Genomic DNA, 24,867 nt, shown 5'->3' on the forward strand with positions numbered 1-24,867 from the left:
GCCCCCACCCTCCTTAATAGGCAATTTATCAACAATCCATTGTTGCTCAGCTTGCCTCTTCTCCAATCATATTATTAAAATATTTATCCAACAAAAGTTAGTCTTTACCCAGAAAGGGATTTTTTGCTGCTAAGAAAAATAAGATCCACCCCTCTCACTCCCAGTTTCATTGGAATCATAAAAGGGTTTCTTAATGTGATTCCTAGTTGCATTCTGGAGATGGACTCTGGTAAGGAATACCCTCCTCTCTCGGACTAGAGTAGCCCCAGAGAAGTCTCTCAAGGGAAGCTTTGAGTTACCCGACCAAGGGCAGCACCTGCCAGCCAGCTCCAGTACCTTCTGCACCAAAACTGTCCTTTTGAGATTCACTATGGTTTTTGCTTCTGACCCTGTCTTGGCCACCCCTCACCCTCTTCTACTGAAGGTAGCTTATGGACTCTGCCCTGCAAATACTGAATTTGATCCTAACACCATACTCCAACTCCCTTTCCTGCCTTGGAAAAATTCCACCTTTGTATTCCCGGCTCGTGGCCTCTGCACTGGAATTCAGCCTCAGGGCCTACCCATTTCACTGACCATCTGGAATACATGATTTCAACCCCCATCTCCTGAACTCCACCAGCCTTCTTTATGTGTGGTGTTGAGGTGGCTCTTTCAGAGAAGTTACCCCCCAAACAAATGCCCACCGTCTCTGGGCCTACCAGTGCATCGTAGGACACAAAAGGCGAGTGGAAATACACACACTGTATCCGTGACTAACTAGGGTGCAAGTGTGAAGGAAACTCCTTGAAAGAGTTTCCTAAGAATCAAAACTCGATTCATAACTGTCTTCCCCACAACGTACTGCAATTCTATACGCAGTGAACTGTGTCTGACTTATTCCCTGAAGTATCCTCAGAATCTAGCTCCGTGCCTTGGTTATGTTAGGGCCTCAATAATGTTCGTTAAATAAACAAATGTTGTAGACGAGTTAGATGTAAAAGGCTAAATGATCAAATATATTTTAAAAAACAAAGTCCATATTCCAAAGAAAAAATGACTAAGTAGTATCTGATAATCACTACCTTTGTAAATGTAAACAAGATACTATTTGGGTTTCATCTTCTTTATCTCCAAAATGAAGCCAGTGGTAGCGTGAAAGAAGTTAGTACATCATAGATGCGCTGTCTGAGGATAATTAAAGGTACCCCTACGGGCTGTTGTGAGGATGCTTTGAAGTAGGGAACAGAAAACACTCCGCAGGGATGTTTTCACACGCAAGGTTTAATCAACGCAACAGGTCTTTCTGCGAGAAATCAGAGGGGAAATGAGCAGGGGGAAAGGGAAGCCGGCCTGGGGGGTGCGCGGAGGCGGATGCTCGCACTCTCCAGCCGGGGGCGGCCTCCCTCGCGGGAGGGGAGGAGCGGGGCCCCGGCCCCGGTAGGGGGCGCCGCAGCGCCGCACTGCAGCAGCCTGGCGGCCCCGCCGGGCAGTGCTCGCGTCCTGCCGCAGTCCCTCGGCCGCTAGTCGGAGCGAGCGCGAGCGCGAGCGCGGAGACCCCGGCCGCCCCGCCAGCGCTGGCCGCCGCCGCCGCCGCCGCGACCGCAGCCCAGCAGCTCGGAAGCGCCACCGCAGACGGGGCTGCGCAGCGTGGGAGGGCGAGCGGTCCCGGCGGGCCGATCCCGAAGTTGCAGGGGACAGCGGCTCTGCCGGGCCTGGAGAGTGTGAACAGGTGAGTGTCTCGCACGTGCCCAGGTGGCTCTTTCCGGATCACTTCCTGCAGCCCCTTCCGAGGCCCTGAGCGCTCGGCCTCTGGGGCGGTCCTCCTGGTCACGGGGTGCGCCCACGGCGCCTCTGGGGGTCGCCAAGAGGGAGCTGCGAGCGCCGGCGCCCTCCGTCCGCGCTGCGTGCGACCGAGAACGCCCTTTTGACTTAGGCTGCATTTGCTCCCTCGGTGGAGAGCGAGGGACCTGCCGTCCGCAAGCGGCTTGCTTGTTTATCGCTGCAGGATACCTGTTGCGTTCAGAGCAGTGCCATAGCCGGGGTCTTAATTATCCTCGTCCCTGTGTGTGCCGCGTCAGATGAGGGAGATGTCCTGGTAGTGAGACCAGGAAAACTTGATTTTAGATCCAGGGGAAGGGGCAGCCCAAAGAGGATCTCATCCCAAAGACCAGGCTAGATTCTTTGCTTCCCTAGACACCTGAACTTGATTTTGATGAGACCCTAAAAAAAGGAGTTAGAAAAACCAATACCTTATAAAGATGCTTGCTTTTTTTTTTTCCAAGTGGAAGTAGAAAGCATGGACCTTGATAAGTATAATAGTCTTGGGAATGAATTTACTATTAATAAATATGAATAAATCATTGTTTTTAAATAAATAAGAAAATCAAGTTATTAGTGAACTGAATGCCATAGGTTTATTGGATTGTAAGTTCCTTGACGGTGGCCACGTTCGTTTTGATATATGATTGTTTGTATATGATTAGCATAAATGTGGAATGAAATCAATGCATGCATTAATAGTAACACAGAATTTGGAGTCTAGCTTCTTTTTGTCTTCTAACTTTCTTTTGGCACTTCTATGTTTAGAAGAAAATTCCTACACGTTTAATCTCCTAAATATCTAGGTGTGATTTTAGCTTTAGGAATGATAGGAACTGGGAAGTTTTTGTCCTAATAAAGCACTGTCCATGTGAAAAGTGGACAGCTTCTAGACTCAGCCAGAATATTTTCGCACAACAACATGAAAACAAATGTTTTCCTAGATCCATGTTATGGAAGGTCTTGGATTGCTAATTGTTTCCAACGTCAATGACTTGGCAACAGGTCACCTTTTAAAACAATTTACACATTTATCTTTGTTTTCTATCTTTGTCAAATGTAAGAAATACATTTTCTCATGTGAGAAATAAAACGTTGAAAGATATATGTCAGTTTTGTGTTTTCCTTTAAGGGATTTTTCTAAACATAACATAAGATTGACAATAACCATCTGTGCCTTTATTAGATTATATACGAAAAATTTAACCCACACAATTTCTCTTTCTTATGTGAAATTCCTATGCCTCTGAGGTCATTTGGGAGTTACTGAAAAATGTGACTTAACAATTTTTTTTAATGTGATAGCTACTTTCATAAAGCATAAATCAGCTGGTAAATTATTTGGATTTTATGTGCATGGGAATGAACAGTTTTGCATGAAATAACAAATTGTTGTTTACATGAGTTCCAGACACTTGAATGTTCTATGTATCAAAGGAATGCTTGCAATTCTTATGTGGACTTTATTTAGTGAATATATCTTAATAGATTATGCTTCCGCGATGAAGCACGGAACCTTAAGCAGAGGCTTTTTTTTTTAATGAATGTGTATAAAATGACAAATAATGAATTCTTTTATCTTTAGCCAAAAGTATGGGACTGGACAAATTACAGATGTTAAAGCTTCTAGGTTTTGTACTATTAATGGTCACTAAGTAGTTTTTTAATTATTGGGGGTGAGATAAACAGCAGCCAATGTTAATGTTGACTTTTTCGTCCTTTAGATGAAGCTTTGGCATTTGGAAATCTTCCCTCTTCACCAAAACTTGTGAGGCACGAGTGGATGGCTTTGATGTCTAACGAGGGAAGCAATTACATATTAATGTCTTGGTAGAAATGCTTTCTCAGAAGGACATTTACTCTTTCCTTTCTCTAGAGAAGCTCTTTTTAAAAAATCTGTAGATGCCAAAACACTGGTGGAAACAGCCCAGATAGCAGACTTGAAAGTGAAGTCTTGTGTTTCGCTCGAACACATTGACCACAGAAGTTCAGAATCATGTGGACGGTGTGAGCCTTGATGTGAGTGACTGCACCAAAATGCAACTGCAGTGCCCAGATAAAGAAGAGGAAGAATCTCAGGGAACTTTTGCTGGGTCACTTGTCAGGTCGCATCTCAAGGGGCGAAGGCAGCAGATGCCACGTTTTTAGAGTGATCGAAATGGCAAGTGCCGGAGGAGAGAGCTAGGGATGGCGAAGAGGGAAGGTGAGGGTCAGAAAAACATTACAAAAGAACAGACGTCCCGGGAAGAACAAGGGGAGATGCGGGGTCTCGTTTTCCTAGAAAGTACACGTCTGAGATGGGGCAAGGGTTCCCAATAGCTGCTAGGCTGCTTGAAGGGCTCTGAGTGAAAGAAAAGAAAAAGTTGACTTAATGCCCTTCCTCCCTCCATACCTGGAAGTGGTAAATTGGACGCAGGATGACTGTTAGATAGTTGTCTGATCATAAGGAAGGATTCCTGTGATGGCTGGGGGATTTTTTTCATTGACCCCAAGGCTCTTTCCAACTTTATATTTCCATGGTACTAACAACCTCGATGTCAACCCCAGAGCATCCATTTATATAAAACGTGCTTACATTGAACATAATGTCATTTCCCAAGTGTCAGGACAGTATCATAAATAATTTACTTGATGTTGTCGTAGAAAAGGAATCAGAAGTCAGCACGTGGCATTTATCTTTTGTGTACGAGGGCATTGTGCCCAGAAAAATAGAAAAATATAATCTACACATTGTAAGTCAATTCCTGGAACAAAGTTATCTGTCACATGACTTGACCATGTGAGGCAGTGTGAAATGCAACAGTGTTACAGTGCTGTTGGCTAATATGAATGTTTACCATTCAGCCCAAAGGGAAATAGCCATCCAAATGTGAATCTGTCCATCGTGTGTGTGTCTGCTGGATGTTTACAGACACGTGGTAAATACATGCATTCGTATACTTCAAGTGTTTTTTATTGAATACTGGCAAAAACCCCGTTCTTTGAGGAAGTACTTTTGAAAATGCTATCTTGTGTAAAAATGTGTATGTGTTAGAACCAAACAGATCTAAGTGAAAGTCCTGGATCTATCATTTATTAGTTGAATGGTTTATAGTAAACTGCTCCAGCCTTCTCACAGGACAATGGTGAAGATCTCCAGGGAAGATGCAGATCCAGTGAAAGGTCCTGGCATCTAGGGGATGCTTAACAGACAGGACCCTCGTTCTCTGGTCATTTATGAATTCCCAAATCTCTGCTGTTTGCAGATTTACAATGAAATGGTGAATCCACAGACTGGGACCAAAAAAGATCTTCTCAGCTCTTTAATTTGAACCACAGTGAACTGTCTGCCAACACCCGGCATGGCTAAAAGTGCAGAGGTCAAACTGGCAATATTTGGAAGAGCAGGCGTGGGCAAGTCAGGTAAGATTTTTGTGCTGGTTGCTGTAGTGTGTTCGTATGTGTTTGTTACTGTGCTCTGTTACTGACCGACTGAGCGGAGGGTGGTCTCCTGTGTTGTTCTTTTAGATAAAGCCTCTTTCTCTTTAGCTAGAGTTTTCATTTTGTGTAACCAGATTTTACGTCCTCTTTTTCTTCTTTATGGTAAAGCAGCTCTGCTGGTAATGCACAAGGCAGTGGATACAGCACGGGTCTTGGTGTTCTGAGGAAGGATGTGAAAGCTCCAAAGAAATCAGATTGTAGAAATTTTAAAAATTACGTTTGTGCTTTTTTCTCTCCGTGAGATCCTGAGGGGCCAGTTTAATAGCTCATCAATCTTGATATTCCCAGCAACCGGCTCAATGTCAAGTATGTGTTGGGTGCTGAATAAATGCTTGCTGAGTGAATATATCTTTACAAGACACAGAATTGTATTATCACCCGAAACTTCTAAAATTTGGGGACGACTGGTGGACACTGAGGCGCGCATGACCTCAAGAAAGACAAGAGCTGTTGCCAGCGCCTCTGGGGTGAGTTTAAACAAGCAAACTGTGGCTTTGATTAATTATCCAGAGGCTTTTTCATTCTACGCCTGAGTTAAGGTTGACAGACCTTTAAGTGTAAGGGCGGGCGAAATGGTGCAAGTGAAAATGTATCTAATTCAATTTGAAAAAGGTGTCTCAGGTTTTATAATTAAAGAAGGTTAAGGAGATGTTGCTGAAATGTCGGGGCAACATGACTTGTCAGATAACGTTGCTTTGATCTCTTGCTAGAGGATAGACCCCTAATTGACTTGGCACACTGAGCTTTGGGTTCTCAAGAAAGGACTCAAACAGACATCTCGTGGATGTGTGTTTGAAGAGGGAAACCCGTTTGGATCATCCAGTGTGACAGATAATCCACATAATCTCAAGCAAACACACGTGAGCAGCTTTTAACGTGACCATCCTCTCTTTCTGAACCAGCTCTCTGGTGTAATCTCAGCAGGAGACCTTCCCTGTTCTAAGTCTCTCTCTCTCTCTTTTCTTTTGATTTTCTCAAGAGGGCTCTTTTCTGCCATCACTTTTTTCTTCAACTTGCTGCTTGCTCTGGCCTCTGGCAGAAACCGAGCAAAGAAAATAGATCGCTGGCAGGGCTAAGAAACTGACAGTCCTCACAAGATTGAAGATCATTAAACTCCTCCCTATTAACCTCCTCCTCCGTGCTTCCTGATGGCGTGAGAACCTAATTTCTGTGGCTGGTAGAGGGATCTGGAGAATGAGGAAGCTGTTCCAGTGAGTGGAGGGTGAGGGCTGGGGAGTGTGTGGGAGGCCCGTCTGCCAACAATAGCTGCTCTAAGGTTCTGGCGAGCGAGGGGGTCTCCCCCTAGAGCGAGCGTGCTGTTTAATTCATTCATTCAAAATATAACACAGGCAAGAGGGGACGGAGGATTTTTAACCTTACATCATTTACCAAAGTAAACTCTATATGATTTGAAAAGTGAAACATAAAAATAAAAATTCTGTTGACAGAGCCACTTGGCTGTAGGCACTGTAGACCCGCCCTTTCCCTCTGTAGGAGCTCAGAGCCAGCTGGATATCTCCTTCTCTCAAGGTCGGTCCATCAGCCTGAGCTTAGACCTCGGTTTCTTTTGTCTTCCCCCAAATTATTTCGATGATTGTTCCAATGATTCCTCTCATTCTTTACTGGCCTTCTCCCTTGAGCATTTCTTTGCCCACTGATCCATCGTTTTCTTTTCCCTAAGCTTATTGAACTTGGGCTCTGCCCTCACTGTCTTTAACTTTTTTTAACCTCCCATTCGTGGCTTAAAATATGGCCGTCTTCCATGGTGATCATGCTGCTGGAATTGCCCTTGCTCAGGTCCCCCCAGATCAATAACCAGCCAATCCAATGAGTATTTCCCAGTTCCGGGCTTGTGAGCATTCAACACGACCACTTCCTCTTTCCTAAAACCCCTTCCTTCCCAGGCTCCCGTGACATCACACTCCTTGGCTTTCCTACCACCTCTCCATTGACCCTAAGCAGTCGTCTTCATGGGTTGCTTTCTATTGGCCCACCTCTCAGACATCGGGGCTCCCCGAGTTCTGCATACCATCCTCTTGTCTTCTCACTCCATCCACTCTCCCTAAAGGTGAGTCCTCACACCCAGAGCTGAAGATAAGACCTACCCACAGAGTCTAAGTTCTGCTGACCTTGATTGTAATCTATGGGAAATGCAGAAGTTGAACTTGATCATTAAGGAAGACCTTTCCAGCTTCTAAAACCCTGTGATTCTTGATGAACGAATCTTCTTTGGACTGGTTTCTTTATTCACCTTCCATACATTCTACCACGTGTGTTTATTTTCATTTAGGTGAAAACAACAGTGTAGACTACACGCCTTCAAACAATTTCCTTTTTCTCTGTCATCTGTAGACAGACTGTGTTTTCCTATTTCAACATCAGACTGTTTGCCTGAGACCGTGTGACCACACCTCACATTTACAAAGTAGTACCAGTCTGACTTCTGCGTGGGAGACCATCTGGAGACCTTTTCCCATAGCTCGGTGAGAGCAGCCACAGAGTACTTCAAATCTATCAACTTTGAAACCAGACTGTAGCAGTATTGAACTCATGTTTATTCTAGTTCTTTATTCATACAGATACATCACTTTCTCATTGTCTCCCACGTTTGCCTTCCTGTTGTACAGATTGTATCTGTCTTATAAGTGACTTTTGTTTTTTTAAGTCTGCAAGGAATTATACCTGCTGGCATGTGGCTCCAGCTCCTTACTCACTCACATGCCTCCCCAAAATGGTCATGATCTTCCTGTGGGCTTGAACAATCCATTTCTCTCCGAACGCCCAGCAGGAGAGGTATTCCTGGGAAGGGGGCGGCAGCTTGTGGCTTTGGAGCGGTAGAAACTGAGCATCTCTGATCTGAACCTGGGTCTGTGTGTGCGAATTGCTTCAGAGGCTACAAGTCTTACTTTGTTAATCTACTTTTCCTCACACTCAAGACTAAATTGGAATTTGGGGTAAATAATACCATATTGTCCCTTTGCTAACTAACAGAGGGCAGGATGCCCTGGAGTCAAGAACAGGAGCCCTGGGGTCACACCGTTAGCTCTGACTCCCAGTTCCACGCTTTATCAGCTGTGTGAACTTGGCAACTTTGACAAGGCACTTAAATCCTCAATTTCTGCACTTCTACAAAGAATATAATAGTGCCTATCTCAAAGAGTTGGTGTTAGGATTGAATGAGTTATTACATGCAACTGTTTTAAAATAGCTCCAAGGCACGTAGTAAGTGCTCAAGTATTAGCTTATATTATTGTAATTTTTCAAGATATGTCCTTTTTAATTTGTAAGTTCTCTAGGGAAAACATGCAAAGATATAGTCACATTCAAGTGGGTATTTGCGTTTTCAGTAAAAGTCAGAAAACTTATAAGGAAAAAAAACTCCATATCACCAATAAGCACACCCTAAACACACACACACACACACACACACACACACACGTTCTCTGTTTGTCTTTCTCTTAAATCCAAAGTCTGGTTAATGTCAGTTACAGCTTGACCACTGATGATCATAACAATACTTCTGCTGGCTTGTATCTTAGAAATCTTGGAAAAACAACCAGAAATACTTTGGTGCCATCAATAAATTAACACACCTTAAATTTGAAAGTGCTTCTGGTATGCGGTAGATGGCTTCCCCAGCTGGGGTAATAGATAAGCCCCCGATGTTTAAAACAGAATGTAACGTTAACCAGAAATCTTTGGTTGACAAGTTGACATCAGAAGTGTCTGCCCAGGCAGAAGTTAATAACGTGTTAATTACAAAAGGTGTGGAGTCTGGGTGTGTGTGTGGACTGCAGGGTGCACAGCATCTTCTATACTGCGAGCATTCTTCTTCCTTCTGCCTAGGTTTAGCAGTTCTTGGGGTTCTGCCTTCAGTGAGCTTCCTGGCTTAGCGAGCTTGCTGGGTTAGCGTGGTAAGCACTGTGGCTGCTGCACAGTATAGAGCCGAGCTTTCCCAGCCTCTTTGTCTTCTCTTGCTCCAGCAGAGTGAACGTTTACCTTTGTTGACCAAGGGCAAAGCAGCCAGTAATAACAAGGCATTATTTCTGTGCATCAGCCTCGAATGTGACCGGCTCCAAGTAACTAAAGCAAAAAGGCCTGCCATAAAACCTAGAATGCACACCCTGCTTATCTAAATGCTTCCTGAATTCACATTTTCACATCGGTAGTAAGTGTGGGAGGAGCTGAGAGAAAAAAACAGCTGAAATTTTAAATTTCCTTTCACAGTTGACATTCTCATTTTAGAATTGAAATATTGTGTGCCGTAGCTAAATGTATTTCTTGAAAGGGCTGGTCTCAAAGTTAATTGAGTAATGCTATCCTCTGACTCAAAAACCAATTGATGCACTCACCCATGAAGGCTTAAGTTCATAGACTCAGGTTGCTGGGCTAGAAGTTGGGTGCCAAACACAAACAAGCATGTGATATCATTTCCCTTGGCACAAAGAGGGCTCTTTTTTCTTCCTTTTTCTTGTTCTTATTTGCTTTCCCCTCTCGCTCTCTCTCAATTATAAAAGGTTTTGAAAGGGTTTTTTCATTTTATTTTCAACTAGGACAGGGACAATTCTGATTCTAAATGTGACTTTTCAGGGGGAGGGTATAGCTGAAGCGGTAGCGCACGTGCTTAGCGTGCACGGGGTCCTGGGTTCAATCCCCAGTACCTCCTCTAAAAATAAATAAACCTAATTACCTCCTCCCTCCAAAATAAAAAAAAAATTAAAATAATAATAAATAAATAAAATATCTTTGAAAGTAAATACATATGGCTTTTCTAGTAAGCATGCTTTAACATCGATGTGTCTTTTATGGCTGAGATACGTTTACGAGATCTCATATATATTAAATAAAAATAGTAATAGCATCTTAGGTAGGTCAGTTTCCTTATGCTGTAAAGCTAACCTTTGTATTTCAGAACTTTTTCTTTACCCAGGTAGCTGTATACCAGTCCATTCCCTTAATTCGTTCTCAGTGGTGTACGTGTATGATGCTTCCTAAACATCGTTTTCAAAGTACTTCTAAAAGAAGGAGGAGAAAGATCTAGGAAATTTGGGGCATGTAAGCATCTCATCACAATCATGTAATTCTTTTTTGTATGTTTTATAAATTATATACAATACGGGCAAAATTTAATGCTAACCCATAATATATTTGTTTGTTTGAATATAAAATGATTTTCTCCCAAAATTAGTGACTGAAATGGAGTCTTCAGGAAAATATAGCAAGTCGATCTGTGGCTCCAGTAACACCTGGGCTTCGGGTCCAGCTTCAGGACCACGAGCAGAGGAAGTAGCCTCCGCTTGTGCATCACGTGAGTGTGAGCTCTGACAGTGGTCCTGGACCTCGCTTTTTACCTACTTAAGGTGCCAGTCAGCTCTTCACGTTCTTGTTTATTCTTGTTCTAAGATTACACAGTATAACCTTAATGGGAAATTTTCTTTAAATATTTGTTTAGGTAAGAGGGGCAGATTGTGTTTTGGGTGATTGCAGAACATCCATAGCTCCTGGAAACAAGTGTGCGAGCGTGTGTATGAAAAAGCCTTTCCTAGGTTGTCGCTGAAATTTAAAGATTACTGGAAACGAGGCCCATTGGTTCCTTGCATAGTTGGTGGTTAAAGAAATAATTGTGTTTTAATGGATTGGGCCAAAGGGAGGAAGGAGGCATTGAGACAGGTTTGGATGGGGCTGGAAATATAGCTGTTTTCTTGTGGTAAATATGGTGATGTGGTTCCCTGTGGCTTTCAAGTGTTTATACCTTCCTCACCTGCAAAAATAGAAAAGCAAAAAGAGGTAAACAGCCAAAAGGAATTGATTTTCATTTCATTCCTTCATTCCAAGAAGAATAAAAGGGTGTTTTCAAATTGCAGGTGTATACCTATGGTTATGTGCAAACGTCAGACTTCTGTGCAAGGCTTAAGGCATGCTGACCTTTCTTGCCTGCCCAGGAAGTAAAGCAAAGATGAGGAATGGTGTTTGTGAAGGCTCAGGAAAAGAAAAGAGAAGGAAAGAAAGAAAATGCAAGGAAAAAAAATCATCAGAATTCGTTGTTTATTGGTGGGTAAACATTTTGTAGGTTGACGGCGACTAATTCTTAAGCTTTCCTCTTAAGATAAATATAATTAGGAAGGAAACAATACTGGAAAACAAGACAAAACAAAATCAAGAACCATTTTTCAAAGCCAAAAGGCCGTATCTCTGTCCCTGCTTCTTTTCTATTGAAATATATTATTAAAATTCAATTGTCCTTTATTTTTAGCTGATGGCTAATTTATTCATGAAACTATTTCCCTGCAGTTAATTATCAGTCACCAAGTGGTTCCATTTTGATCTTGACTTGTTTTCTTGGCAACTGACAAAGACTGACTGTGAGAGAAGGGAGTGAAGAAAGTTGTAAATCATCCTTGTAGTTCCCCTTTTTATTACTGGTATTTCTCCAACTTACGGGTTTGGGGAAATCAGCCAAATTTTCAAGGTGGTACCGGCCTTGAAGCCAAAATTCCAGTGCAAACGCATCCCTGTTGCTACAGCTGCCTTTGAGAATTAATGTGGTTTCAGAGAAACAGGCATAATTTCTTCCATGCCATTAAAAATGAAAGAAGCTATATTAAGACAAGGCAGTCTGAAATAGGTAATTTCAGCCTGGGATAAGCAAATATGTAAAACTCTGATACATATGTATGAGAAATATATATATGAGAGAGAGTCTCAGCTAGGTCACCCAGCTTCTTGGAGCCACAGGCAAGGCTAAAATCCAAGTTGCTGACTGTGCAAGGCTTTTGCAACTTCGCCACTAAATGTTTCTCATTTTGTAATCAACCTGTTCTTTTTCACATCCTTTCAAACACTTTATGTTAGGAAACAAAATGATCATTTGTAATACGAACTTTGTATATAAAAAAAACCTAATGAATTCTATTTTTATAAGAAACTTCCAGTAATCAATGAATTACCAATGCATGACAAAGTCCCTTGGGAGTCCTGGGTATGTTGCCAATCCATACAGCCGAGATTCTCAACAACCTGTATGTATAGGAAAGCTCCCCTGTAATGTACTGCTCCATTTCTTTTAGCTTTGGATCAAGCGTAAGAAGACTAATGAATCACCTTCTGCTAAAGAATACATTTTTCGTTGTTATCAAAAGAGAGTATGATGCACTATGTTCTGTAGTGTCATCTAATGATTTAAAACAGCACCCAACTGAACTGACTGAAAGCACTGGGGTTGAAACTTCAACTTCATCCCACCTATGTCTCTCTTTTTATTTATCTGTCAAATGATACATTTGTTTGCCTTTTTTTTTTTTTTAACAGTGATGCAGGTCAAATAGGCTGTGAAGGTACTTGGAAAAATTACAAGTGTGATTAGCATATGGTCCTAATACTTTGATGCTGTCATTATTGAAATTCAGGTGGTTCCTCCCCTGTGTTCCTTAACATTTATGTCTGGAAAAGCAGTACAGTCATTTCCCTGGCTGTCCATCACTGGAGGCCGGATGAAACCGCTCAGTCCAGGGGTCAGCCGGCAGTGTTCCTGCACTGAGTATATAAGGTTACAGACTTTCCAGAGGTTGTAGATTCTATGCTGAAGGAATTTGCACTTTCAAATTTGTGAAGGAAATAGACACTGAGTCAGGGTGTTCTTTTAGAATCAGTATATAAAGGGGTCAAAAAGGGAGGAACGTTTAGGAAAATAATTTGGATTTATGCCTTATTAGAGAAGGAAGTCTGGCTTATTATAGAATTTTTTGATAATCAAAACTTACCCTTACTAAAAAAATGAAAGCTTTACAACATGTAAATTTTTTTGATGGGAAGATTTTCAAAAAAATATGTAAATATATCTACCTAGATATTTCCCTATAATCTTACACTACATTTTTATTCATTCATTCAACTATTCATTCAACAAGTATTTGTAGATCGCCAACTTTGTGTTCTAGAATAGCTTGTATGTAGTACAGAATTCACGTCTATTCCAAAAAGCCAGAGTGGTAGCTGTTTCTAGTTATCATTATATACCCCAAGCAGATGCAGACTGGATCCTCAATAGAATGAATAAGTTGAGTTAGACCATGTGGTCTATTCATGCTTTATAATTTCATCAATAATCATACATTTTAAGCAGTCTCTTTATTGTAACCAAAGTGGGTTCCTTGTCTGCACTTGGATATCTCCAGTGACAGGAACTCAGCCTTACTGGAAATAGACCATTCTATCCTTGGGTAACTGTATCAGTTACAGTCCTCCAGAGAAACAGAATGTAATAGAAAATACACATGATTTATATACGTATGTATGTATGTATGTATTGGGGCTGACAAGACTGGAATCTGCAGAGAAAGGTGGTGGGCTGGAAACTCAGGCAGGAGTTAATATTGCAGTCTTGAGGCAGGATTTCTTTCACTCTGGGAAACCTCAGTTTTGCACTAAAGGCCTTCCAGTAAATGGATGAGGCCCACCCGCATTATTCAGGCTAATGTCCCTTGCTTAAGGTCAACCGATTGTAGATCTTAACCATATCTACAGAGTATCTTCATAGCAACTCCTACATTGATATTTGATTGAACAACTGGATATGGTAGCCCAGCCAAACTGGTGCATAAAATTATCACAGCAACTCTTCCTGTCTGTTACTTTACCTTCTTTGGACCCAAAGGCTTTTTATCAGCTTCTACTCATTGACTTCAGCCCCTTCGAGTTACACAGAGCACTTCAAATCTCTCTTCTTTATAACAACCCCTAATGTATTTGAAGACAGCCAGTTTGCCTCAACCCAGGCCTCAGATTTCTCTTCCATTGCCTGCTTACTCATAGCTATTTCATTTGCTCTGCAGAGAGCATGGTTTCTAGTTGTGGAATCCTCCTTGCCGTCCCACTCCAGTGGTGCATTCCATGAAGTGTGGGTCCTGGAAATGACATTTCAGGTGTAGATCGCCCACACCAGACCAGAGCACAGCTGTGGTTTTGATACTGGATGCTTTGCTTCTGCTCGGACAGTCTGAGGTCACTGTTGCTTTTAGGGTGACAGCGGGCACAGTGTTGTCTCATGGGGAGTTTAGTGCAAATGAAGTTTTAAAAAAAAAAAAAATATATATATATATATATATATATATGCTATTGCTAAGTCAGATTTTCCCAAACCTATACCTGAGTGTTTGTATGCTTCATTCAGGTGTGGAAGTTAATTTTTACTCTCCTAAATATGGCTTTGTTAGATTTAATTTCTTCTTCTGGAGCCTTTTGGATCTAGCATGTGGTCACCCCTCTCTATTTTCTGTCATCTAGAAATATGTTGGTTTTGGAACATTTTAGGCCCTTCATGCTCTTATTGAATCATAGAACTTTCCATTTTGGTGTAATTTGGCTCAATAAAGTGATGAAGAATCGCAGTGAGTCTTTTGGATAATTTACAGCTAGTGAAGCCAAATGAAGTTCTTTGGCTCTCGGTGGGGACATTAACACCATATCACATTACTTCCATGGTCATTAAATAAGTTCTGTTTAGATTTGCCATAAAAGAAGGCTGTCTGGGAGGAAATCTTACAGTTATAATCCTTTGTTTGATATTTAATTTAACATTTCTTGTTTCTATCTCACATTCTTGTCTTAGGACTCAAGGCACTCTGCTACATAAAGTGCCTAACAGTGGTCAACTTTTATTGGGCCCAGTATCTATTCTATACAGAAGATCATTTTCCAGAAACTTATTTCACGATATGTGTGCATACTTCTGTACTGAAATAGCCGAGTTTATGTGAGGCAGGTCAGAGCTGAATTTGGGAGAATTTTCTTCATTGGGTTACATCGGGAGACACCAATGCCTCAGAATCACCAGGAGGGCTTGTTAAAGTACGTGCTCCAGGTCCCCATCCCTGGAAGTTCTGATTCAGCAGGTCTCTAGGAGGGCCAGAGAATTTGTATTTCTAACACGTTCCCAGACGATGCGGACGCTGCTACTCCGGGGACCACATTTTGGGAACCATTGCTTAAGTTTGCTAAGTACTCAATTTCCATTTGCAATAGGTGTTTTCAGCTTTGACAAAGCATGTAGCTTTTTGTGAGCTGCATGTAATAAACACTGAGTGCCAGGCAGTGTCATGAGTACTGATGATACTGAAGGTAAATAAATCAGACAAGCTCTCTGCCCTCATGAAGCCACATTCTAGTGGCAGTAGACTAGGTGACCAAAAAATACTCTACTGGGGCAGAGCAAATGTGAGGTTTCTCTGTGGTTCCTTAAGACTAGAATTTTTCATTCATTTCATAGTAGGGTAAGTTTTATTTAAAAAAAAAAAAAGACAGTGTAAGCTTCAACAATTGTTAACATCCTGAGCTTTGATTTTAAGAGGATGCTTTGAGCTATTTGGCAATCGTAGATGGGGGTTAGGCTGAACTACAGGTTAAAGGTCTGGGAGTTAAACTTGGCTGAAGACCATGATACCAGATATTCTATGGAGAGAAACTAAGCAGACCACATAGGAACTGAACCCAATAAATTTGACCTAAATAAACTTATTAACACCATGCTCCATCAGTCAGTTAAAGCTAACGTAGAGCCAAATAATGTAAGATAGTTGTTCTTTTGGCAACATTTGGAAAAAATAGTTTTAAATTACTTGCTGACAGTTGCATTTATAAAACTTATGCAACGGTTGTATGGACAGAACTGCAATATGGAGAAAAGTTCATAAGTTTCCACTTTGGGGGTAGAAAGATAACATCTTTTTCTCAATGATGCATTTCCTGTTTTTTTCTAATATATTTTTTAAAGTTCTCTTTTATTTTATGCTATGGGATAGAAATTTAAGAGGTGAAGCCAAAAATAAAAAGGTAAGAATACAATTGTACATATTTCTCTGTCTGAAAAATATTTGACTTCTTTTTGCGTGGAAACTCGTAAATTACAACTAACCCTCCTAACTGAGCCAGTTTCCTAGTCGTTTGGCAACACATGTTGAGTCTGATGTTTTAAAGGAAGGTTCAACCACACTTGGTAGGATGAGTAATGGTTATCGGTTCCAATGCCTGGGAATATTTTTCCATTCAAATATTTTATATCTTGAGTCTGGTTTTCTAGCAGTAATCCAAAAGAGGCGAAGTCAAGAGCACAGTAACCATACATTTAAACCCTTGAGTCCCCAAAACTGAGCCCATGGTTTCCTTTGTCTCCTACTCATCAATTTACAAATATTGATGAAAATCCTGCTATGTTCCTAACTCTTCCATCCTCCCCATCCTCCCACCATATGCCCAATAAAATGTCAGTGTTTGGGGGGGAAGTCCAGAGAACTACAGAATTGTTCTTCTCTTCAGGGACCTTACTGTTTTGTGGGGCATGTATGACTTACACCTGGAAATCAGCTAGGGATAGTTTCCAGCACAATGATTGATTTGTACAAATTTTTATCTGGAAATAGTTTTTAGAAAATTGCCAGAGTTGCACAGGCGGTGCAGAGAGCTCCTGTGGACCCTTCACCTGGTGTCCCCCCAACCCGGTGATCACACCTCTCATAACAACAGTATGGTATCAAGACCAGGAAATTGGCACGAACACAATGTCAGTTGTATGACATGGTTACAACTAAGCCGCAGGTCTTAGAATGACTGATTTTTGACTCAATTCAGGCTCAGGGCTGGTTTGAAAAGACAACTGGGGAGGGATTCAGAAGGAGAACCTTCAAGAAAGCATAAATCTTATCATGAATTTTCAAACGGTGAAATCCGATAAGCTACTCACCATTGGAAATTTACATGTTGAGGTCCATGCAGTTTCGAGTCTTGGATTGTACACAAGACAGCATGCTAGCCGTCTAGTTCAGGCCATAAATGCTGTAAGAGTCAATGGCGGGAAGAGAAATCAATAAGAAGTACTTGGGGAGGCCTTGAAGGGAGGCAGTGAGACTGAAATACTGTAAGTTCAGCGGGATTTTGATGGTGAGGAGTGAACCAACATCCCCTTTCATTTCTTCTCTTTCAAAATTATGATGCTTTCTTCATTACCAATTCACATATGTCATCAATACTGGAATTAGAAGGGGAAAGAGGACAACCAGGTGGTACAGGAAAGGGATAAGAACTAAATGACGCTGAGGGAGGGAGAAGAGCTTTGGAGATCCTGCTGATTCAGTTGCAGGAGACGCCCTTTTAAAGCTCCCCAGAGCCAGCTTGCCAGTCCCGTTTCCTTCCAGTAGCAGGAACGTGGGTTTGGAGCCTGAGAGGCCATTTATTAACTGTGTGTGTGGTCAGCTTACTTAACTTTGGTGTACACCCGTTTTGTTTTCAGTAACGTTCACGTGATAATAATCATCTTATATTAGGGCTGTTGTGCACCCAAACCAAATGAGATCTGGTAATAACCAGCAATCATGATGATTAGCTAACGCTTACAGCATTGACTACAGGCCAACTTCCATTATAGGACTTGACACATATGAGCCCATGTAATCATCATGACTTCTTTATGAACTGGCCCTACTGTTGTCCAGTACTTTACAGCTGAGGAGCATGAAGAGTAAGTAAATCACTTGCCCAGAGTCAGACAGGTAGAGATGGAACTCCAGCAGAAATGGGATTCAAACCCAGGCACTTTGCCTCTGGTGTCTGTGCTTTGATCCACAGCACTCTCAAAATTTCTTACAAAATGCAGTGCAGAGTTGGCGGTGCTGAAGTTGAAGTTGAAGGCAAGTGCCTTCCTCCCCTCTCCTTCTCTTGTCTTCTCTTCCCCTGTTACTTAGGAATATTCATTTATATTAATCAATACCTACAAAAGTATTTTACTTCACTTGAACCATCACTAGAGAAAAATGAGGCACCAAAACAGAGAGAACTATGATGAAACTACCAAGAGATCTTAGAGCCTTCTATTACAGTGTTCTGCAGCTCCGTTTTTAAAATAATATTTCTAGTCCAAATTCTGCCTATGATTTCATGCTAAAACCTCTTATTGGGCTTTTGAGGAGCAGCAGTATGTGAAGGAGGTGTTGAAGGGGAAGGATGGAACTTGTAAAGAAAGATGGAGGAGCTCAACATGTAATATGTGAAAAATGTGGAGCGGAAAGGGAGGATACATGAATAATTTGACCTGGAAAAGCCCCAAAAGCAAAACTCAGAAGCTATTTTAAAATGTCAAAGTCCTAGATGTCAACATTAAAAAAATAATCATCAAGTCAAAAATTTTAAATGATGGGATGTGTTAAAAATATTGGACTGCAGAGATTTTCTTCATTATTTATCACAATAGGAGGATGTTTTTTCCTTTGCTGAAGTACAAGATGTTCTTGTGAACCAAGTAGCTGGAAGAATCAGGCTCCTACACAGGGCAAAATGCCAGGAGGCTTCAAACATTTCATGAGGGCAGATTGGGTAGGATTGGATCCCATCAGATAACTGGAGATCTTTTATCTGCTATGAATAATTCATGAATAATTATTGCTGGAGACTTCTGGGTCAATAAATATTGTTGAAGATTATGGTACTCCTCATAAATGCGAAGGACCACTGTCATCACCGTTGATGATTGTTTTTGATTCCGTAACTCATTATTCAAAATTACATTATGGCACTACTATTCTGGGTGAATAATTAGCATAAACAATTATTGCATTGATGGCAAAATGGAAAAACTTTACATGTAGTTTTCTCAGGTCATTTTTTCAGATTCAGTTAAAAGGAAGTTTTGTTCGGTACAAATTAAGAAATTCCTCAGACCAGCTTCACAAGAAAATATGAGGTTTTGTAAATGTGTTTCATTTCAGGTGTAATGAAACAAGATTCTTTTTATTATTGTTTATTTATGCAGTGTAGCATTGACACAGTTAGTAAGTAAACACTTCTCTCTTACTTGGCCACCTACAGTATAATCATTATAATCTCTCAAATACCCTTGTCTATCTGCTCAGTCAAGTTTATTTAGTTCTGGCATCTTGTACCGAATTCTAATATCATTCACACTATTGATAGGTTTTATTTCTAAAGTGCTCTGGTTTGAATGGCTCAAAAACTTCTGTAGAGTAATTTTATTACAACAAAACGATTTCATTTTACTGAGGGACAAATGCAGACCAAAAGAAAGAACTTGCCACAAAATATCAAATTCATTTTCATCTAAGAATGCTTTTTCTATAAAGATGTGTCGATAAAGTTAGAAACAAAACTGAATTCTTCAAGTTCCACATTTTAAAGATACTGGACTAGCCATTAGATTAAATGAGAGAATTTTCAAATCACCATTTTTATTTGATAAGTGCATGTATGTGAGCGTGTGTGTCTGTGTTGGCCAAGAGTGCACTCCAGAAAATCAGACCCTAAACTAAATATGAACGGCAGTGTTTTCTGCATTTTTTTAAAGGTATGGAACATTTTTAGATACTAATGGGCTTACTAGTAAGTCTCTATTTAGTCTCATATTTAGTGTTTTAACTCCATATGTGGCAAACACTGGTCTAGAATATAGGAATATAAGAAAAACACATAACTGGCTCTACCCACTTGTAGAGAGTTGTAGTCAGAATGGGAAGGTTGAAATAGCAGGTGGTAGGTGTATCTACAGGCAGGGAAAAAAAATCTTGTAATAACCTTTAACAAAAAAGAATATGAAAACAAATATATGTATACATATGCATGGCTGGGACATTATGCTATGTACCAGAAATTGATGCATTGTAACTGACTATACATCAGTTTAAAAAAAAAAGATATTGGCTCCTTATACGGGTGCTCAGTTTGAGTCATGTTAACTGGCGCCCCAGGATAGCTCAGGATGTTGTGTCCTTCTTTCTCTCTGTGTGTCTTCACCGGTGCACACACTGAACACAGATGGCCTAGAGACCGCTGCTCTGTCTCAGTCGGTGGAGCCAGGCATTCATACAGCTCGGGGCTGACTTTCCAAGATGATTGCAATCAGCTTCTGATGTTCTCTTGCTGAGGTTTGCAGGCCCATAAACAACAAATAATAAGAATGGTTTTTTTTTTTTAACGCCAGGCACTTTACAAAGCATTTTGTTTATATTATGTCATAGTTCACCACAACACAGGGAATGTCGGTCTTGTTATAATTTCTCTCTTCCAGATGAGGCTTGGAGAGGTTTAAAACTTGCCCAGAGTGTACATGTTGTAAGTGGCAGAGCCAGAACTTAAACCCCATCATGCTGACCCCAAGTGCCAGCTCTTGTCTGTTTCACGCCCCGCTCCTACTATTCCCGTGGAGAAGAGCTCAGTCTTCTCTGGCAATGTCAGTCACAAAACACAAATGTCTCCCAATTGATTCACGTTGAACTATTTGTGATCCATGAGATTCTCATCGGTCTCCCAAAGAGGCTGCATTTTGTGACACCTGCTAGTAACTCTAATGCTTTTACAGCCCAGGAGCCAGACTTCTGGGATTCAAATGCCTGCTGTGCTAGAGTGTAAATTACAGAATGCAGACATCGGTGTGTGTTTTGATCAGTGCGGTAACTCCATTACCCAGACTAGGGCTTGACGCACGAAGGTGCTAAGTATTTGGTGAGTGAAAGGCTGCTTCAGTTGGCATTGCAAGTATTAAGTGGAGGAATCCATGATTCTACTTAGTGCCTGACAACTAAGTGCTCGATCAGTGTGAGCTGCTGTTCTTCTATATGAGATTGAAGCCCTTGGTCTGTGGTTGAATAGGCCTGTGATCCTTTGAGATGCCAGCGATGAGGAGGTTTGGTTATTTTAAGATGAGAACTTTTCTCTCTCCTTCCTGGCTTTTCTCCTTTCTCTCCTCATTCTCACCTAGGATGTTTTATTTCAGTGGCAGCAATTAACGATTACACAGTATTTATAAACTATAAACTGTTTCATGGATGCTTAAGGATAACCTCTCCTCTCCAGTAATAATTATGTATAAAATACCTTCCTCTGAATGCATTACTGCCAGTAATTGGGGAATCGGCACTTCTAAAGGTCTGTAGAAACCATTTCTCAGCCCAGAGAAGGGTCATGGGTTTTGTTTTTAGTGTAAACTAGATGCTCACGAATCATCAAAACCTTTCCCTTCACTTACGGGTTTACTTGATTTAATTCAGTGTATTTTTGGTGCAAGGTCCACCGTCTTGGGAGCAGAGACCTGGCTGGCCTTTATACCAGGGCTTTAAACTTGATCACAATTGCTAATATGAAGCCCAAGTGTAGGGCTTCATCTGTTGGAAAAATACTTACTCAGGGGAAAAGAATGGTTAAGACAAGGTGTAATTTTCTAGCGTATGTGTGCCAACCTTGTAACAGGCTGATAATGTTAATTATCTCCATCAAGGAAGCCAGGGTCATCTCTTTTGTCACAAAAGCTCTGCTGGGGCAGAACGAAATGTTCTTCTTTTTTCCCATAAATAAATAACAGCTTCACGGCACGTCATTTCACTGGGCTAGGCAGTGTGCTTTCCCCACAGTATCCTCTTCTGCTGGGCTGCTTTCTCACTGGACTGAAGATGAATCCTGCTCACCAAATCGTTGACTAGAGAAGGCTCACTTATGGAAACTCATGGGGAAACAGCCACCTCTTTCTCAGATTTTAAATGTCCCGGAAGGAGGAGGGAAGTCATGGGATCATAGTCCTCAGGTGGTCAAAGCTCACCCACTCCGCTGTGAATGGGGCACGCTTGCTGCTCATTGAACTTCACAGATGGCCGGTACGTCCCTTCCATGTGCTTGTCTGTTTAGCTTAGAGAGTGTCTCACGAATACACAAAACCCACAACCATCCAGCTGAGTGGCTCTTTACCTGAAGTTGTGCACACATCCAATTTAAACCATGGGAACAGGAGCACAGTGGAACTGAAGCTGTGTGTCTGCTGTGGGAGGAGGATGACATATTAACAGTATCTTTATCATCCGTGATGCAACTTTTAGGTATCTGTTTGCCTCAGTTTGGCAGGCAACACAGATTTCTTCCCACCTTCCTGACTTGATCTTCTTTCGACCTCAGTTTAATTTGAGACAAATAAATGCTGAAAGATTTGGGTAATTAACTAAACCAACAGGGGAAAAAAAATCCCTCAGCCAAGTTTGCTGTGCATTAACAAGGTAAGTGGAGATGTTCCATATGCTATAGAACCAAGATACACAATCATTTGTAGAGTAGGGTGAAAACCACCTACTTAGCAGGGAAAAAAAAAAATGAGTGGGCAGAAAAGACTGAGAGATTTACAGTGACCTCTCTCTGTTGATCCAACTTTTCATTTCATTAGGCACTCTTGGCATTCAGTGTGTGAGGTGCTAAGGGGAGGAGATGTGGTCCTGTGGCATTTGTACCTCATTCCATTTGGGGCAAACCTTCCATTGGACTTTACCCAAAGCACCACCCCTGAAGGCAGTGTGTGAATCTCTTCAATTCAGTCACCATCTCTAGGTGGCTAATTAGAATCTTTCCATTTCAGCACTTTATCTGCTCATTAGCTGTGACTATTAACCGTCAGAAGGGCTAAACTCAGGTCGCTTTGCAAGCATTAATTCGAGAAGCTCTCTGGCTTTCTGGGTCCTTACATGAAACTTCTCCACAGAGTATATTTTGGAAGATAGCATATGTAGATATTTCAAAAACCAAAGCAAACCAAAAAACTCTCTCCATTTCTGATGGATGTAAAGGGGTGACTCCTTGACTTGAGTTACCACATGCCAACCGGCAACCAGAAATTGGCCTTGCAAAGATAATAGATTTCGAGTTGGTTGTGGAAATCGTTACCTGGGGAACCCAGTATCACCAGTACGGTTTTCTCTGTGGATTTCATCAGGTTCTCAGTGGTCAGGCAATCAACCCAGGATCCTGCAGCAAACAGAAGGTGAAAAAAACGGACATAGCAAGAGATCCTGCTGGTGTCAACAGAATTGCTTTTAACCAATAAAGCAAAGTAGAACTTCTTTCTTGGCAGCTGCAAACTGGGCATCGTGTGAAGCATTCCTGGAAAAGATGGACTCCAGGCTTTTAAACAACATCAAGACTGTATATCCAGTGCCTGAATCTGAGATAATGGAATGTTATTCAAGGAGTAAAGCATTCTTAGTTCAGATTTCACTGAACACCAGTTGTTTTTTTTTTCAGGAGATCAGATTTCTTTTTTTTCCCCTTAATTAAAAACATTCAGTCTAATAAAGTGGATTTCCAAAGGCATAGGTTCTGAGAGGGTGAATGTATATATTTTGGCAACTGAGGAGCTGCGGACTGACTATATGTAAGAGGGAGTACGAAAAGGGTGTTTCAAGAGATCTGTTTCTAGTGACTTTGGAATGATCATTTATGATCATCCTTAAATGTCTTCTGCCTCTGCTCCCTTCCCAGCAGCCTGGAATGTGCCGATGAAGGCAGTCAGTGGTGGTTGTTTAGGGTCCAGCCTGGATGCTGTGAATGGTGCCAGGCGAGCGTGGACGCCCTCCAGCTGCTCTCTCTCTCTCTTTCACCCTTCCGTGTATAATCTAGCATAATCCCCTGAAGTTGCCTCAAAACAAGAAAATCATCTTAAATCCTTGCACAGAGTTGGTGAGTCATAGTTTTGATTGTTCCTGTAAAGGTACTTGGTTTTTTTTTTTTTTTCCCTTCCGGCAAAGCGAAATCTCAAATTCAAATCCTTTTGGCGGGGGGGGGGGGGGGTGGGAACGCATAAAATGAAAAGAAGGAAGCCTCTTTTCATCGATTCACACCTTTTCATGGTATAGTAATAACCTGAATCGTTTGCCTACCTCTGAAATTCGGAAACATGAGAATGAACACAGAGGAAATAATAGCCAGGTGTTCATAGGCAGGTTTCTCTCACTTGCAATGGGATTTAGAATTTCCCTTATTTACATATCTTTTCTCTCCAAAGAAGACCCAGAGTCAAAATGATCAGGAATGTCTCCCAGCTCTAAGTTCAGCAATCTCTCTGCTCTACTGTGTTGCTGTGTGTCCATTATTATGTCCTGGACCCTCAGTTTCTAAAACTGTCATTTTAAGTTTGTCTTTCTTTGCGGGAGACAGAATCGAAGACTCCAGTGTGGGCAGTGTGGGGATGGGAGTATAATTAAGACTCTCACTGTGTTCAGAGAGGCAGGTATTATTCTCCAATAAAAAGAACCAGAATTCCTTGGAGAAGTGATTCCAGGGCTGGGGCAGGCAAAGGAAAGATGAGAATAGAATTCTTGTGGTGCCAGAAAGTAAGAAAGTGCTGGAAAACAAGAGAGGATGGATGCAAGTCCATCAATGTGAAAGGGCTCCCAATGGCCAGAGTTGGACTAATTTGAGCAAAATAAATAACAACATAAATCCAATAACAGTATTGGTTATAACTCAGTGGACAAAACGGTCATCCTTGAGTCCACATTGACATAAATAACCAAATAAATAAAAGTGGAAGAACTAACAAGTCTTCTTTACAAAACAATTCCAATTAATAAATATAGATGAATGGTTAGAATAGAACAATAGAACATCACACTCATAATTTCTGTGGGCAACTGTGGATGGATTTCATGGGTGAACATTTAAGTATAAACAGGATGTTTGCACAGTTTCAAAGTATCTCCCCTAAAATAAACATTTATTAATTGCAAAGGGAAAGACAGTAACTTTACGGAGAAGAACCTGGCAGGGACCACAGTAACT

The 24,867-nt window shown here is 41.3% G+C and overlaps 1 protein-coding gene across 3 annotated transcripts in view; it reads left to right on the forward strand.

Annotated features, from left to right (window-relative positions):
• The first annotated feature begins 1,452 nt into the window (after nt 1-1,452).
• Nucleotides 1,453-24,867, forward strand: part of RERG (RAS like estrogen regulated growth inhibitor) — a 93,379-nt gene continuing 69,964 nt past the window's right edge. The window contains exons 1-2 of one of the 3 annotated variants that reach the window (XM_072954308.1): nt 1,453-1,711; nt 5,046-5,202. In XM_072954308.1, coding sequence (XP_072810409.1) covers nt 5,142-5,202 — 61 coding nt within the window. In that variant the 5' untranslated portion in view covers nt 1,453-1,711; nt 5,046-5,141. Of the gene's footprint in view, nt 1,712-5,045; nt 5,203-11,144; nt 11,332-24,867 lie in introns of those variants that run through there. The other 2 variants (XM_072954307.1, XM_072954306.1) reach the window with 2 other exon arrangements.

The sequence above is a fragment of the Vicugna pacos genome, chromosome 34, assembly GCF_048564905.1.
Source record: "Vicugna pacos chromosome 34, VicPac4, whole genome shotgun sequence".
NCBI lineage: Eukaryota > Metazoa > Chordata > Mammalia > Artiodactyla > Camelidae > Vicugna > Vicugna pacos.